This window comes from Thunnus thynnus, chromosome 5 (assembly GCF_963924715.1).
Source record: "Thunnus thynnus chromosome 5, fThuThy2.1, whole genome shotgun sequence".
Lineage (NCBI taxonomy): Eukaryota > Metazoa > Chordata > Actinopteri > Scombriformes > Scombridae > Thunnus > Thunnus thynnus.
The window spans coordinates 31,394,095-31,409,670 of NC_089521.1; the positions used below are offsets into that span (position 1 = coordinate 31,394,095).

The 15,576-nt window shown below is 38.8% G+C and overlaps 1 protein-coding gene across 1 annotated transcript; it reads right to left on the reverse strand.

Moving 5' to 3' along the window:
- Nucleotides 1-9,125: 9,125 nt before the first annotated feature.
- On the reverse strand, nucleotides 9,126-15,056 carry si:ch211-284k5.2 (sperm axonemal maintenance protein CFAP97D1). Its single transcript, XM_067591082.1, has 5 exons — nucleotides 14,884-15,056; nucleotides 13,857-13,937; nucleotides 13,366-13,484; nucleotides 10,730-10,931; nucleotides 9,126-9,218 (listed from the first exon to the last, which is right to left on the reverse strand). Exons 1-5 carry the CDS (start codon nucleotides 14,974-14,976, stop codon nucleotides 9,126-9,128), a joined length of 588 nt encoding a protein of 195 aa, XP_067447183.1. The 5' UTR covers nucleotides 14,977-15,056.
- Between the last annotated feature and the right edge of the window lie 520 nt (nucleotides 15,057-15,576).

The following is a 15,576-nucleotide window of genomic DNA, read 5'->3' on the forward strand; positions in this document are numbered from 1 at the left end:
TGCTCAGCACCAAACAGCAAACAGACACAGTTAGCTGTAGACTAGCTGGTGAACATAGTGGAGCATTTAGCAGCTAAAGAGCCAGATACTTCCCTCAGGAGTTGGTAGAGAGCAAAAACAGAGCTAAAAGAGAGTGAATATTGGACTTACATTCACCAGGTGGACAGAAACACGACTCCAAATGAATGATTTCTCCATAACTGCTGGATGTGGAAATAAGCAAGTGTTTGCTGACAAGTTCGACATATCAAATGAAAAGGCGATGATATGTCAGTGTTCTGTTCATTACTTGTTTCTGCTGAAAACAAGAGGACAAAAATGTGTTATTGCAGGTTTATTATAGCTAATCATAATGCTTTAATTGCTTCAAATCCAGAAATGCAATGGAATTTTTACCAAATTTAAAGAAAATCTGCAAAGGAAATGCAAACTAGAATATTTGCATTTCCTGAAGAAAATGTGTGTGATTCCTGCTTCTGCTGCTGCTGCTCGCCGGCCCGGCTTCTAGAAGAGTCCCAGCAACCGGGTTCATTTTTACAAACCTTTAAAGCTTGCAGTGACCCTGGTGGTCAAACATTTGCAGACCTTGCAAAGTCATCCGGTATTTCAAATGCACATCCACGCAAAATTCTGTGATGATAGAGCTTTAAAGTTGATTTGTACTGTAGCACTACCTAGAGGTGAATGACCATCACATCCCTGACCGGAAAATTACCATCATACATCACATCTCCGTTGCACTGGAACTCTGGTCCACTTCTTACCCGCTCCAGTGACTGTCTGGCTCTCCAGGTAGCTCATGCCAGGACTGAACTGGGAAAGACTGTTTTAGTGTTATTGCAGCAAACTCATGGAACCTCTTGCAGAGTGACCTAAAACTGAATACTCTCATACCTCTTGGACACTTCAGGAATATAATTTATTATCCGTTTACTGCCTGACTGTAACTGTTCTAACTGATTTTGTTAACTATGTATGTTTCCATGTTGTTTGCTTGTTTTTGGGGTTTTTTTGTTTTTCCATGTGTAATCTCAGCATCATTATAAATGAGGATCACCCTCAATGGTTTTCCTAGAATCTTAAATAAAGGTTAAAATGAAATGAAATGAAATGTCACAGCAGTGTTGGTGATTCACATATGAAGATACCACCCAAAATCTGAGGTTAATGAGTTCAAGAGACATGGTGGTGTTTTATTAATGGACACAGGGTGGGGCTATTGGTGCCATGCTTCAGTATGTTGTGCACATGCTCATGGAGAAGCTATGTACCAAGTTTCATTTTGTTAAAGACAATAGAATTGTATAAATGTAAAGTTATATTTTCACTGTAGCGTCTCCTGCTCGTGGAATTGTATCAAATGTTGCACACTTGTGTAATGTGGCTGTCTGTACAACTTTCCCAAATGTGGTTGCAATTGAATTATTCATTCAAGAGTTATGGCCCGTTAAGTGCATTAGGCCACACTTTCAACATTTTGGTAACCAATTACAGACAAACAGTGATGGATATCCATAAGCTAATGCACAAGTCCTGTTCAGTGTCATCTAAATATGGTATGTACCAAGTTTGGTGAAGATTGGATGAAATATGTGTCAATAAAGGCAGAAAAATGTGTTTACCAAAACAATCAAAAATGGCAGAAAATTTTTAAGGTGAAAATGGGTGTGGCCTATATCAGTCAAATCAGCTTCATCCAAGGAACCCACAGTACAAAAATGTTTCTTGTATTCCTAAAGGTTCATGACTTATTAGCCAAAATGTGAAATGCTTAATAAACGACCACATGGGGATGCTATTGAATACCGGCTTTAATATGTTGACATGGGGCACCTGTGTACCAGGTATGATTACTTTAGCATGTATGGCATTTGAGATATTAATGAATATATATAAATTATCTTACATAGGAGGTCCCCACACGAACTCGAACTGAAGTCTCCCAGATCATAGATGACAGCTCTGACTACTGAGCTAAAACTTTACTCATCACCTCATTGCAGACAGACCTCTACCTATTTATACACCCATAACACAGAGACAGCACAGCGTGTAACGTGTAGGGAAGAACTTCAAAGGCGATTATTACTTTGCACTTTTCATTTATTTCCTATTTTTTACAACCTAACTTTGTGGAAAGGAGAAGGGGAACAACAGGTTATGGAGAGTCCCTTGGGAGCACTTCACGTGTGTCATTAGCTCAGCTTTATCTCTGGGGAACACCCCCAACTCCGAGAGTGATGTCCAAATAAGGAAATGTCATGTAGCAGGTTAGGGCACACTGGTATTTGACATGGGTTTTTTTTCTTCTTGAGAAGAAAGCAAATATTTTTTAAAATATTTGATGAAACAAATATTTGAAAAAAAACCCACTATTTGTGCTTTGCCAAATAATGTATTTGTATTCGGGCACACCCCTACTGCAGACTGTATTGCAGTCAATGAAAGCCTGACAGCGCTCTCCCTATCAATTAAGGTTTACTTCTCAAAAACTATAACCACTATAGGAAATATGTTTACATTTTGAGAGAGAGGAGGCTTGTGGCAACATTTTGACATATGATAAGTGCTTGAGGAGTTAAAATTGCAGGAGTGACAAGGTTCCAACTGAGTTGGATCAAGTTCTGTCATAGACTGCCATTATAAATTTTGATGTTAAAAAATGGATATAAAATAAGGGATGTCCGAGTTGTCCAACTGAGTTGGATCCAATTCTCCCATAGACTGCCATTATATCACTGGAATATGCTAGAAAACAGAAAAGTAATAACAAACATCTGCTGAATGAGCTGCACAGTTTGACATTTGAATGGTTTTTCTTGCACAAAGTATGCAGCAGTTGAAAAGGTCCAAAAAATGTACGGAATGTGGAATAATAAGAAGTAGTGGAATAATAAAGAGCTTCCAGCAATCACACGATTAATGTTTGTTTCCATCCACTACTGTTGCGTGACTGTGAGGAGATAAACAGTTGGTGACAATAATTCTCCAGTTGGTGCCATTAGACCACTGCAGAAGAAAAGGGAACAGCAAGATGATGTCATTAAAAGAGCAGCATTTTCACACATCGTGCAAAAACAACTAATCAAATTAATCAAATTGCTGCTTTTGATAGAGCATTGACGCACGTTGACGCCAGGAAATAGGGTAGTGGTGTATCCAGACGTGTCACCATCATGACAAAACGCTGCTGATGTTGTGGGCTAACACGTGTCCGGTGTGCCCTTAAAAGGGCACCGTCTAGATCCCTTCTCAAAATATGAAAGTGACTAAGTTGTTATTCTTTTAGTGCATTCAATGTGCATTTCTCATAGGAATTATTTGTACGGACATCAGCTGTAGCTATGGCTCACCGACTGTGTGTGTGTGTGCCTTTGTCAAACAAGAAACTCCAGATCTTTGGGGGATTTTCTTCAGTTTCACCTTCCTTTTTTCCTCTAACTCTGTACATCCATGAACAGAAATCATCCAGCCTTGGGATGAGTGCAAAGTCAACAAAACACCGTTTGCTGGTTGTGTGGTGACACTATAGAGGTCAACGGATCGTCCAAATAATAAGGACTCATCCTCTGGGCACCATGAATATTCAGCACCATCCTCAAGCCCTGCAGCTACAGTAGCATTGCAGAAACTTCAGTATTTCAGTCTCAAAGGGACACAAAATCTGCTGTTTTTCAGCCTCTTGATCACACTGTGTTCATGCAGCCAGCAGCTACAGAGACCAGGATGGACTGGAGCCTAAATAAAGAGACAAAGGAAGCATTAGAAAAGAGCAGCTGACAGCAATTATGAAACAGAAGTAAAAAAAAAAACCTGAATAATAATGAAAAGAAGCTAAAGATGGCCGATGAAGTGTTGGTTGAATGCAGAGTTTTTGGCTTCATGTGGTCTACAGGACTGTGCTGCAGAGTACAGACCGAGGACGACTGTAAATCTGTATCTTGGACAGAGTCGTGTGAGGAAGCACATGTCTCAACCATCAGCTGTCAATAGCAGGAGGAAGGATGGATCTCTATCAACTGTCAGCCAGTTAATCTGGATTTAAATCCAATCAGGATCAAATATGTCAGCCTGTTTGGAGGTTTAGTTCCCACTTGGCAGAATGCAGGAGATGATTCGTTGTTTTGACAAAGACTCCAAAGTACAAAAGCAGAAATGTGTTTTTATATATAGAGGAAATATATAATACACAGTACCAGTCAAAAGGTTGGACACACCTGCTCATTCAAGGGTTTTTCTTTGTTTTTTTTACTATTTTCTACATTGTAGAACAATAGTGAAGACATCAAAAATAACACATATGGAATCATGTAGTGAACAAAAAAGTGTTAAACAAACCAAATTATGTTTCATATTTTAGATTCCTCAAAGTGGTTTGCATTGATGACAGCTAGATTTTTGACTGGACTGTATGTATACAGTATATTTATATACCAGTCGAAAGTTTTAGAACATCCCCATTTTTCCAGTTTTTATTTAAATGAAAGCAGTTCAAGTCCAGTGAATAACTTCAAATGGTACAAAGGTAAGCTGTAAACTGCCAGAGGTAAAAAAAAAATAAAATAAAATAAAAGGTTTAGGTTAGGTTGTGTTTCTTGACAGACTTCTTTTTAGTGATGCCACCCTGTTCCCAGATCTCAGATATTAACCTGGTTATTACAGTGTTATTATTACAGATAGAAATGATTGATAAAGCTGTAAAAATACACAACCAAGACAAAATGATAATTAGAAGCGCTTATTTTTCAAATAATCAAAGCCACAAGAGTCATAAATCCTGTGAGTCTGCTGGGATTTAACTTAACTTGACATGACGCAGCATGACATGGCAAATACATGACCAGATTTATTTTGCTGGAAGAAAAGCATACAACATGACACAATATGACTAACTATGACATCAGTCTTTTCACTTTAGCAATTCAAATTCATGACATGATATTTTAGTGCTCAACCGCTAAAGAAATTTCAGAATAACTCGGCAACCAGAATTAAGACGCAACAAACTGAGTAAAATAATATTCTGTAAACATGTTTTTCCTCTTTGCCTTTTCCATTCCCTTGTACTTTGATTGTTAGTGACAGTTATTTGTTGTGAGTGTTGTATTGTTCCAGAAGTGTTTTGTAACCACAGTCTGTCGTGTAAAGTCCCGTCCTAATAAACTCGCTCTGTGTGCAGCTCCCTCTGATCTTAATAAAGTGAAACGCTATAAAACAGGGAATGACAGCAGCTCTCTGATAAACCAATAACACTGTTTTCTGCTTTGTATATGTTTGAGAAAACATGCACCCGATGCACACACAGTGTATATATTTGTATATGAATATGCAGCCTTGAAGAGGAAAAGTCATTGAATAATTGTTGTTAATGTTTGGTTTGGTGGCGGCAGGGAGGGAGGGAGTTGGTTTACCGTTACAGACGCTGGTTAATTGTTTCCAGATGGAGACTTCCAGTGGAGCTCAGGACAGACTGACATTGTTAAAGGGCTTTTCCACTGCACATATATTTACTCCGCACATTGCTCTCACAGTTAACCCCTTTCATGCTCGCAGCACTGACCCTTTTATTTCTGCAGCAAATATTAACTGCAGGCCAAATTATCCTAGAAACAAGATCGCCTGCACGCTGAGTAGATGCTCCCAAAAAGTCGATTTATGAAGTGCAATTATGACGTTTTCATCAGGGGATGTTCAACATGCAACCAAGAAGGTCCATACATAGACTTCACCTGATTGACCCCAGGTATAGATCTCAGGTTGAGCCAATCAGATACATCGATATGTATTCTTAAGGAGTAAATCTGGAGGTCTGGAGTCAGTTGCCTGCTTTGCCTGGTTGGTAATCCAGCCTGTGGTATTTCAAATACTGTGTAAATTAAAACCTTTAGATGGGATGTTACATCTTTCTAATATGAATCTACATCTTCTGATCTGTTATATTTTAAAATATTGTCACTTAAGTTGAGAACCAGTGGAAAGTTACTAAGTACATTTACTCAAGTACTGTACTAAAGTACAACTTTGAGGTACTTTACTTGAGTATTTCCATTGATGCTACTTTATACTTCCACTCCACTACATTTCAGAGGGAAATATTGTACTTTCTACTCCACTACATTTATTTGACAGCTTTAGTTACTTTTCAGATGAAGATTTGACACAATGGATAATATAACAAGCTTTTAAAATACAACACATTGTTAAAGATGAAACCAGTGGTTTCCAACCTTTTTGGCTTTTGACGTCTTATAAAAAGCAGTGTGTAGTCGGGGTCACATTTCACATGTCTATGAGTTGTTAACAGCTGCACCAAATAGTGATTTTTCCCTCTAAACTTCTCACATGCTTTCATTTCAATAAATGTTCAAATGATCAGATATTTAAGATCAAAGGTTAGAGAAAAAGTCCAAAAACTGAAAACAGATTTGTGTATCAGAACTTTGTTTTTTCTTCTTTCCTCTCCCATTAATCATCTCACGACCCATCAGATTTATCTGCTGACCCTTTGGAGGGGCCCGACCCCTAGCTTGGGAACCACTGGACTAAACTAGCTAACTGTATATAAAGTAGTGTAAACTAGCTCCACCTCCAGCAGCTACAACAGTAACATGCTGCTCTAACACTGATGCTTCACTATTAATAATCTAATCATGTCATATATAATAATATATCAGTCAGAGGGACCAAACCACTACTTTTACTGCAATACTTTCACTACATCAAGCTCATAATACTTATGTACTTTTACTGTAGTAGGAATTTTCATACAAGTATTTTCAAAAATACTTGTTATGGAGTATTTTTACATTGCTGTATTGGTAGTTTTACTCAGGTAAAGGATCTGAATACTTCTTCCACCACTGTTGAGAATACTCACAATAAACATGTGAATTGTGTCTCTAATTTTCAACCATGCTTTTGTAGTGTATATTTTGACTCAATGTTGAAGGTGTAAACATTGCAGTTATATTATATGTATATTGTAAAATGGAAATTATTCTATCTGAACTTCTGTGTGTGTGTGTCAGTCTGGACTGTGCAGTGTTGGTTGTGTCTCTGCACCACAGTGAATTCTTGGACTCTGTGTTCAATGAGATTCTTATAATAGAAACCAAATGAGCTGCAGGCTGAAGTTCTTCTCATTTATAAGCACGGTTCCAATCCAAAACTTTTCTTTTCCTATCAGAACAGTCCTTAATCTTCCTCTCTCTCTCTCTCTCCCTCCTTCTGTCTTACCCAGTCACAGCTGAGCAGAAGCTTGTATTTACTGCCACCTAGTGGGGAAACAGCAGAGTGGAAGAGAGCGACTAGGATGTGGGAGACTTGTGACTCTTATACACTGGTATTTTCTTGATTGCATATATAATATATTCATCAGGTGAATCAACAGGCAACACCATCCTCTAACTCTGACCTAACTTACCTTTATAGGACAGGTTCACAGCAGTCAGGTGTCCATATGAACAGTGAAAGAGGTTTTCCTCCTGTTCATACCGACTATTAAAAGATCCTTCAAATGTACTTTCAGTGTAAGTGATGGAGGCCAAAATCCACAGTGTGTCCACACAGTCATTTAAAAGTTGATGTGAAGCTTATATTCAGCTTCAGCAGTCTGAGTTAGTCATATTAAGTGGATATCTGACACATTTACAGTCTTTTTAGCATCAAATTCCCTCTTTGTGTTTCCTCGGACAGTGTTTCCCTGTTGAGCTGCGGTGGAAGTATAGTAACAAAAAGAGGAACTTTGGCACTAAAAAGACTGTAACGTTGAAAGATATCTACTTGTTTTGACTCATTTGGACGCTGAAGCTTCATATTAGCTTCAGATAAACTTTGAAATACATTTTTGTACAGAAGGAGGACTGTGGATTTTGTCCCCCATCACTTACATTGTAAGTTCATTATGAAGGGATCTTCTAATGGGCAGTATGAACTAACCAGCACACTGCCTGAGCCATCATTAAGATCAAACAGCATGTTAAGTCAATTAGCATGATAAGCTAACCTGTCTTCAGTTCACTGGGACTGGCTGAAGTGTCGGCCATGTTTTTCACTGCCTGTTTTAGGCTCCTCCCTCTTATACCCAGTTCAGTTAGCAGGGAAAAAAAGAATAAATACAACATGCAACAAACAAATAACACAACAACTTGAGAACTCTTATTGTTGGGGAATTAAAGAGTCACGAGCAAGAAAAGCTTGATGTTGTTTGAGATACAACATCATGTCCATTTCTCCAGGATGAAAACATGACTAATGAGTTTATGACTCAGGAGCTTTTATTGGATTTAAAGTAGGATCAATCACAGGGAACGAAACACAAAAACACCAAATCATCCACATTAATTTCAAAATGAATAAACAAACAAACACAGACTATTTTATTTCTTAAGTCAATATGTTCATTCCACCCCACAAAACAAAATAGTTGGATGGATGAATAAAATAATATTTAGTCTTTACTTCATCCTGAGGATGTCTCCTGAGTAAAGATCATATTGTTACCTAAATAAAACAGGTTTATCCTCTACGGTGGCCCTTTGGGACATTTCAGACTAAACTCATCAGGCTCAGCTTTACACTGTCAGAGTTGGTTTAAGTTTCATTAGTCAGCTGTGTTCATGTCATGTCAGAGTTACCATAATTACCAGTCTGCAACCAGTAAATAGCATTCATGCCATCATCCACGTTGTTTTATGACTGAAAAATTATACAAAACAAACACATATGAATGTCTTCAGTCAAGTCTGTCGATCATAGCGGATGTAATGTTATATTGTCAATGTACAATGTTTTTTTAACATTCACGCAACCAACCCTGCAGTCACACAACTGTCCTGAGGTGTCCCATTAAATGACGCCTTGTATGTTGTAACCATGGGAATCCCATCTCTACATTACAAAGCACTTCACAACAAAAGCATTTAATACAAAGCATCAAACAGACAGAATTAACACACACACACAGAAAAAAGCTTGTCAAACATATTGGTTTCACATGTAAAGTTTCACCAAGGCCTGTTCCACCCACAGACTGTATGTGAAGATAGACGTAGCGAGGTGTGATGTCACCTGTTGGAGCCAGTTTATCGTCGGCAGGTTGCTGGACAAAATAGTTTGTGTGTGTTTCAGGTTTCTCTGCCGGTGTCAGTGTTGCTGCAGCTCTCAGACGGCTCGCTGCTGCTCTCCACAGCTGCAAACTTCACCTTCCTGAGTGACCTCTGCAGACACAAACATACAGCACTGATCACACATCCTCTGATTCAGAGATAACAACCAGCTCAGTGTGTATTATTGCGTACACACACACACAGTCAGACTGGCATTTTTATGGCATTTATTACTCAAAGGCCTTTTATAAATCTTTGGGAGACACTTCAGCATTCGTTCATTCATTCAGTCCACCAGGCATCTCACTTTAATCTCATCTTATATGAGTGGTGCTACTCTGTGGTGCATTTTATTGTGAAGGTGGCTGAATAGAAGGTGAATCAATTCTCAAAGCTGAATGTTATTTAGTGGATTGTTTGTATGACGTATTGTAGAGTTTCTTCTTAAGATTCAGGTTTTAATCATAATGGATCTTTACAAAGTACAAAAAGTCAGCAGCACATCTGTATGCATTAACGGACTAATGTGTAGGATTTAGTGGCATTTAGCAGTGAGGCTGCAGATGCAACCAACCATAGCCACCGTGACGTCACCCACTGGTTTGTGGACTCTCGTTCTGAAGTGATCATATTTGGACGAGAAGGTGGAGCTGACCCCAACGTTATCTGCTAGCTTGGTTAGCATGGTGCATTTACAGTCTATGGTTAACTCTGATATGGCTAATGCTAATTTTTGCTTGCGAAAAACAGGCTTACAACCATTAAAACAAAATGTACTTACCAGAAAAACTGAACAGCAGACTCCTTAGATGGTATTTTAGTACAACCAAATGCTGAACAAGACTTTTTTAGCGACCAAAATGTTACAATTAACTTTCATGAACCAAAAATACATTGTGAAATAGCGGCAGCTATGCCTACATTGTTGCCATGGTAGCAGCAGTGGGAAATGGTACCATAATTTATAAAATGAACATCATGATGTTTTGAAGAAGACCTGAAACTAGCAATTGAGATCATCAACTCATTAGGAAAATGTTTATTGAGATAATAAATCAAGTGAGAACTAGGATCATTTTCTCATAGACCTCTATACAATCTGACTTCTTCTTGCAACCAGTGGAGTCGCTCCCTGCTGGCCATTAGAAAGAATGCAGGTTTAAGTCACTTCTGCATTGGCTTCACTTTTCAGACCAGGAGCTAACCGCTTGCAACCAACTGAATACCCCTCCCTCCAACCCCTCCCTTGCAAGCGTGTGAGAGAACCTACAGTGGCTGTGAAACTCGCAAAAAACACGAGAGGCCCTCTCTAGAGCCAGTGTTTGGTTTGTCTGCTCTGGGCTACTGTACAAACATGGCAGTGCAAAATGGCAGACCCTGGCGAAGAGGACCCGCTCCTTATGTAGATATAAAGGGCTCATTCTAAGGCAAAAAACACAAAACACAACGATTCTTATTTTTAGGTGATTATTCACTGACTAAAACATACTTATGAATATTATATTCCATTTCTGCCAATAGATCCTTCTAAATCTTACACACTGGTCCTTTAAGTTAATTTCTTGTGCATTTTACCAGCACCTTATATATTCAGACTTGTGAGGAAATCACATTATTGTCACATATTTCCCTCTTTGGACCTGTTTATCTCCGAGCCCTTGCGGGTAGCGGGAAATGTCGCCCCTCCGACGCTGCACCCTCTCCCAGTCATCCAACCACAGCTGGCGGCGGTACTCCGACTGGCGGGATGTGATTCGCTGGTAGATTGCTTGATTCTGGCGGCTGACCAGAAGAAGCTCCTCCCTCCGCTTGTCAGCATTCAGACTGAGGAAGCAAAGAAAAAGAGACATTTTGTGTGAAATGCACTTTAATGGGATTCACCTTGATGGAAAACAATGTTGTTAACTTCCTTTCACTGTCTGTTAAAAGTCGATAACGATGTGCAAACTCTGACGAGATAAACAGCGATGCAAATATCATTAGAATATGAATATAACCAACAGAAATAAAACTAAACTTTTTTATTTGTTTATTTTTTTAACCCATAGAGACCCACCATAGACACATTTTTGTCTTTTTTAGGGGGGGACAGGAAATGTTTAGGGAGATAGCAATTCAACAGTTAATGCCACATAGAAGAAGATTAATTTGAGATGCAACTCAGGACTGTGTGTCTTTCTAGTCATAAATCTGTAATAAACATTGTGTTTTGGTTAGGTGCCTGTTCACATTTTGAAAGTATAGTGTATAAGGGCTTACAACATTCCAATGGAAGTATATGATAGCCATTCCCATGCTCTTATAAGTTATTGCAGCAATTTTTGGGTTGATACTATTTGTCATACAGATTTGGTGCAAAATGTAACCATTTTTGACCATTTGAGAATTGATAAAAATGGTCCAAGATCCCTCCAAAATACCACAATGAGATATCAAGACCTTGAGGAACGCCATAGAAAAATTCATGCTGTGATTTGGTATCAAAACTTTTGACATTTGGAGATTTCTGTAAGAGTTACATTTTTTGGCGATTGGATGGCAAGCACCTCTGTTCTGGAAATTGCTCAGAAACCCTTATTGTCAATATAACGAGGAAAGCCATAAATCCTCTGAATGCCCTTAGCCTCTAGATTGTGGTTGTAAAGGTTCATGAGTCTGTGATTATCCTAGAGGTCACAATAGGTCATTTTATACAGTGAGGTCAGGTTTCAAAAATGATCTCACTATAATGAAATGGCAACTATGGGGACTAACATCATCGCACATGAATTGGGCTCATTGAATCCACAAGAGTCTCATCTTTCCAGTCATACCCAATTCATGCAATTACAAGACTGTTTAGAGACCCAAGCATGCAGAAATATTCAAACACACCATTTTTTGAATATGTGAAAATAACACATTTAAACTGCATGCAAACAACTGCATGGTTTTTGCCCAAAACTGTATGGCATTAGCATAAAATGGGTGTGTTTATAAAGGAGAGACTCGTGGGTAACCATAGAATCCATTTTTCATTCAGAAATCTTGAGGTGAGAGGTCAAGGGGCCCCTTTGAAAATGGCCATGCCAGTTTTTCCCTCGCCATAATTTTGCCTAACTTTGGAGTGTTATTTAGCCCTCCTCCTTGTCAAGCTACCATGACATGGTTAGTACCAATGGATGCCTTAAGTCATCTAGTTTCATATGACACCAGGATCTTCACTCTAGCTTTAAAACAGCCCGCTCTTATATAGCCCTGTGAGTCTCAGAGGGTTTATAGTTGTGAAGTGCAGCTCCTCCACCATCCACCAGGGTGTGCTGCAGCACCCGCCACACCACTACTTCCCACAGCCTTGAACTCAGACTGTTGAAGCCTCATATAAGCTTCAGATTATTCAGATTTTGGCCCCCATCACTTACATTGAAAGCACATTTGAAGGGGATCTTTTAATAGCAAGTATGAACAGGACGAATGATTACAGCGAGGAAAAACTCTTTCACCTTTCATATGGACACTTGATTGTTGTTTTAAGACACACTTGAAAAATTGTGAACCCGTCCTTTAAGACAGACTTGAAAGAACCTGAACCTATCCTTTAAAATATTACAACCATGTCTGAGGGCAGATAACTACCAGAGACTGTCAGCACCATCACATATCCAAATCAATAATTTAACACCATAACAGAGCAGGACTGGTCACATCAAATATTTAAAGGTTCAACACTGGCATCATCTCAGACATGTTAAACATCTGAGGGGGTGGAAGCCGCTGTTTCACCAAAACTCCACAGGATGAGCTTCAGCTTCATCAAAGATACAAGTGAATACACATAATAACGGGATAAACTGTGGCTTCCTGTGTTGTTGATCACATGCAAACTGGAAATAATCACCATTACCATGATATGACACATGCAATCCTATACAACAGCTCTGCCATAAATTCTACCTTTACAAAGCTTATGCATTGTCAGTTTTTGTTGACGTTGTCAGAAAGGTGATAATTCTTATTTATGTTTATTATTGAGGTCATAGTGGGTGGTGGTCTACTGGGGTGCATTATATTGAATGGTGTTCCTAATATTTTGCCCCCCTCATGTATGTTAATGGGATGGACAAAGTATTTGGAATACTACTACTTCCTAGTATAATGCATTCTGGTACACCAGCACCACCCACATGAGAAGGTATGACATAACAGGACATAACAGGACATGACAGGAAATGACAAGACATGATATGACGCATATTATTGTATGTCAGCAGGGTCTTACCTCCTCAGGTGGTACTGGTTCCTATGGTCGACCAGGCCTTTAGAGCAAACGATGTCGGCCAGTTTGTTGGCCAGCAGGCGGTTGTCTCTGTCGATGATTGACAGCCGCTCATCCTGCAGCTGAATCAAAGAAACCAAGAGTTAAAACAGAGAGTCGGGACATTTTAGACTTTCCAAATTAAAGGTCAGAGAAATGACAGATATTTCCCTCCTTTTGTCAGTCACATATGACATTTCCAACACTGGTTTGATTTGAATGAAAACTTGATTGGCACTATAATTAAAGGACTGAAAGGCCTCAACTTCCACATCGTTAAGGCTGATTGACGCTTGACTCACACTGAGCGGTCTAATGAAGGCCCCTTTTTTCCCAACTCAAATGTCTCCAATTTCTCAGACTTAACACTCTTTGAATAATGGAAATTGAAGGGATGATGATTGTGACATTTAAAAAACGTCAGCTAAAAAGTGTGTATGTGTGTGTCTACTGACCTGCAGCTTTTTCAGTTTGAGTTGGACGTGAGCTGGCGTCCTCATGCCTTTGGTGTCCACTACTGGCAGGGCAGAACTCACCTGGACAGGTGAACACAAGTAAGTGCAGCACAATAAATGTGGCCATCCCTGAGACCACAGCTACTCAACCCTGCTGACTTTGCTGTTAAAATTTACTCACAAACCCTTCATTGGAAGCTGTTTGCAAGTTCAAACTTATGTCACAGAAAAACCAGAATTCACTTTGTTGAAAACTGTTTATGCAATCAAAGCTGCTTTTTATTATTATTATTTTTTTATAAGGTTTCCTTTTTATAGCAGACTTATAATTATCACTTTAAAATCTGTTGCATGTGGAAACATTGTGGACCACCATGTAGAACAAAATAACAGCAGTAACAATGAAGGAACACACATAAATTGGCCGTTATGAACATTAATCTATCGCCCCAGTGCATGCTGGGAGGGTTCCCAGCCCACATACCTCATGTAACTGTAGTCACATGATCAGCACTCAGCCAATCATATGAATATTGATCATGGTTTCAACTCCTGCCTTTGTTGTTTAAGATGATGTCATCCAGGATTAACTAATCAGTCCTCAAACTGCCTTCAAAGAACCAAATTAGCTGGATGAGAATTAACAGGATTATTTTAGCCTGATAACAGCATGTTAGCCTGAATTAGTTAAGACACATTTGAAGAAAAGGGTCCAGGTGAGGCAGCAGACGCATCATAAATTAGCAGAAATAAATCAAATATACATTGTAGTTTAGGATTACACTGCATGGGTTCACGTTAATTCAAATGAATTTCTTGTCTGTATCCTCTTGAATGTTTTTATTCATTTGAATGGGGGTTTTTTTCTAAGTGACAGAGACCTCTTTTTACGTTGACCAACACTTTATCCCAAATTTATTTATTTATTTTTTCGTATTGTTTATTTAAAAGGGACAGACTGCAGTAACATATCAGTATTAGAATCAGAAAAACAACACAGTGTACCGCATCCTCTCCATCCTCCTACCTTCCTGCGGTGGTTTTCAAAGTTGTCCTGGTCCCATCGCTGCTGCAGGTAGCGGTTGGTGACGGGTTTTAACGGCTGGTAGGACCTGTGCATGCTGCACCTCTGACGGTAATAACCACACACTCACAGTCTGACCTGGCAGCAGATGAATGTATGTGTTGTGTGATTGTAGGCTTGGGGGGTTGTTGCCATGGAGATGTACCCCTCTTTATTTGCTTTCAGACAGATAAGGTTCCCTATTAATTATTACTGAGCTGATCAGTTTAAGCATGTTGAGGACGCATGTGCACACACTCATAAACACTGGAGTTTAAGGCTGCAACTAACTATTATTTTATTTTCTCAACTAATTGCTGATTCATTTTCTGTCAGTAAACTATTTGATTAATTGTTGCAGCTCTACTTGAGTTTAATTTCTTTATATATGGATATAGATTATATCACATGCAGTATTCATCTTTTTTATTACTTTATTTTTGATGTATGGAGATTTGGATAAGAATGATCTTGCATTTTTGCAGATTGTAGGTAAAACAGTTAAATTGTTCAACTAAATGAGGAAAACCTGCTAAGTGAATAATTTCCAGGTAAAATTCTGAAAATTTAGCTGACTGTTATCCAACAATCTACCAATTTTATGGTCAGTGCAGCTATGAGAGTTTAAAACTGTGTTTAAGAAAAAGAAAACATGCT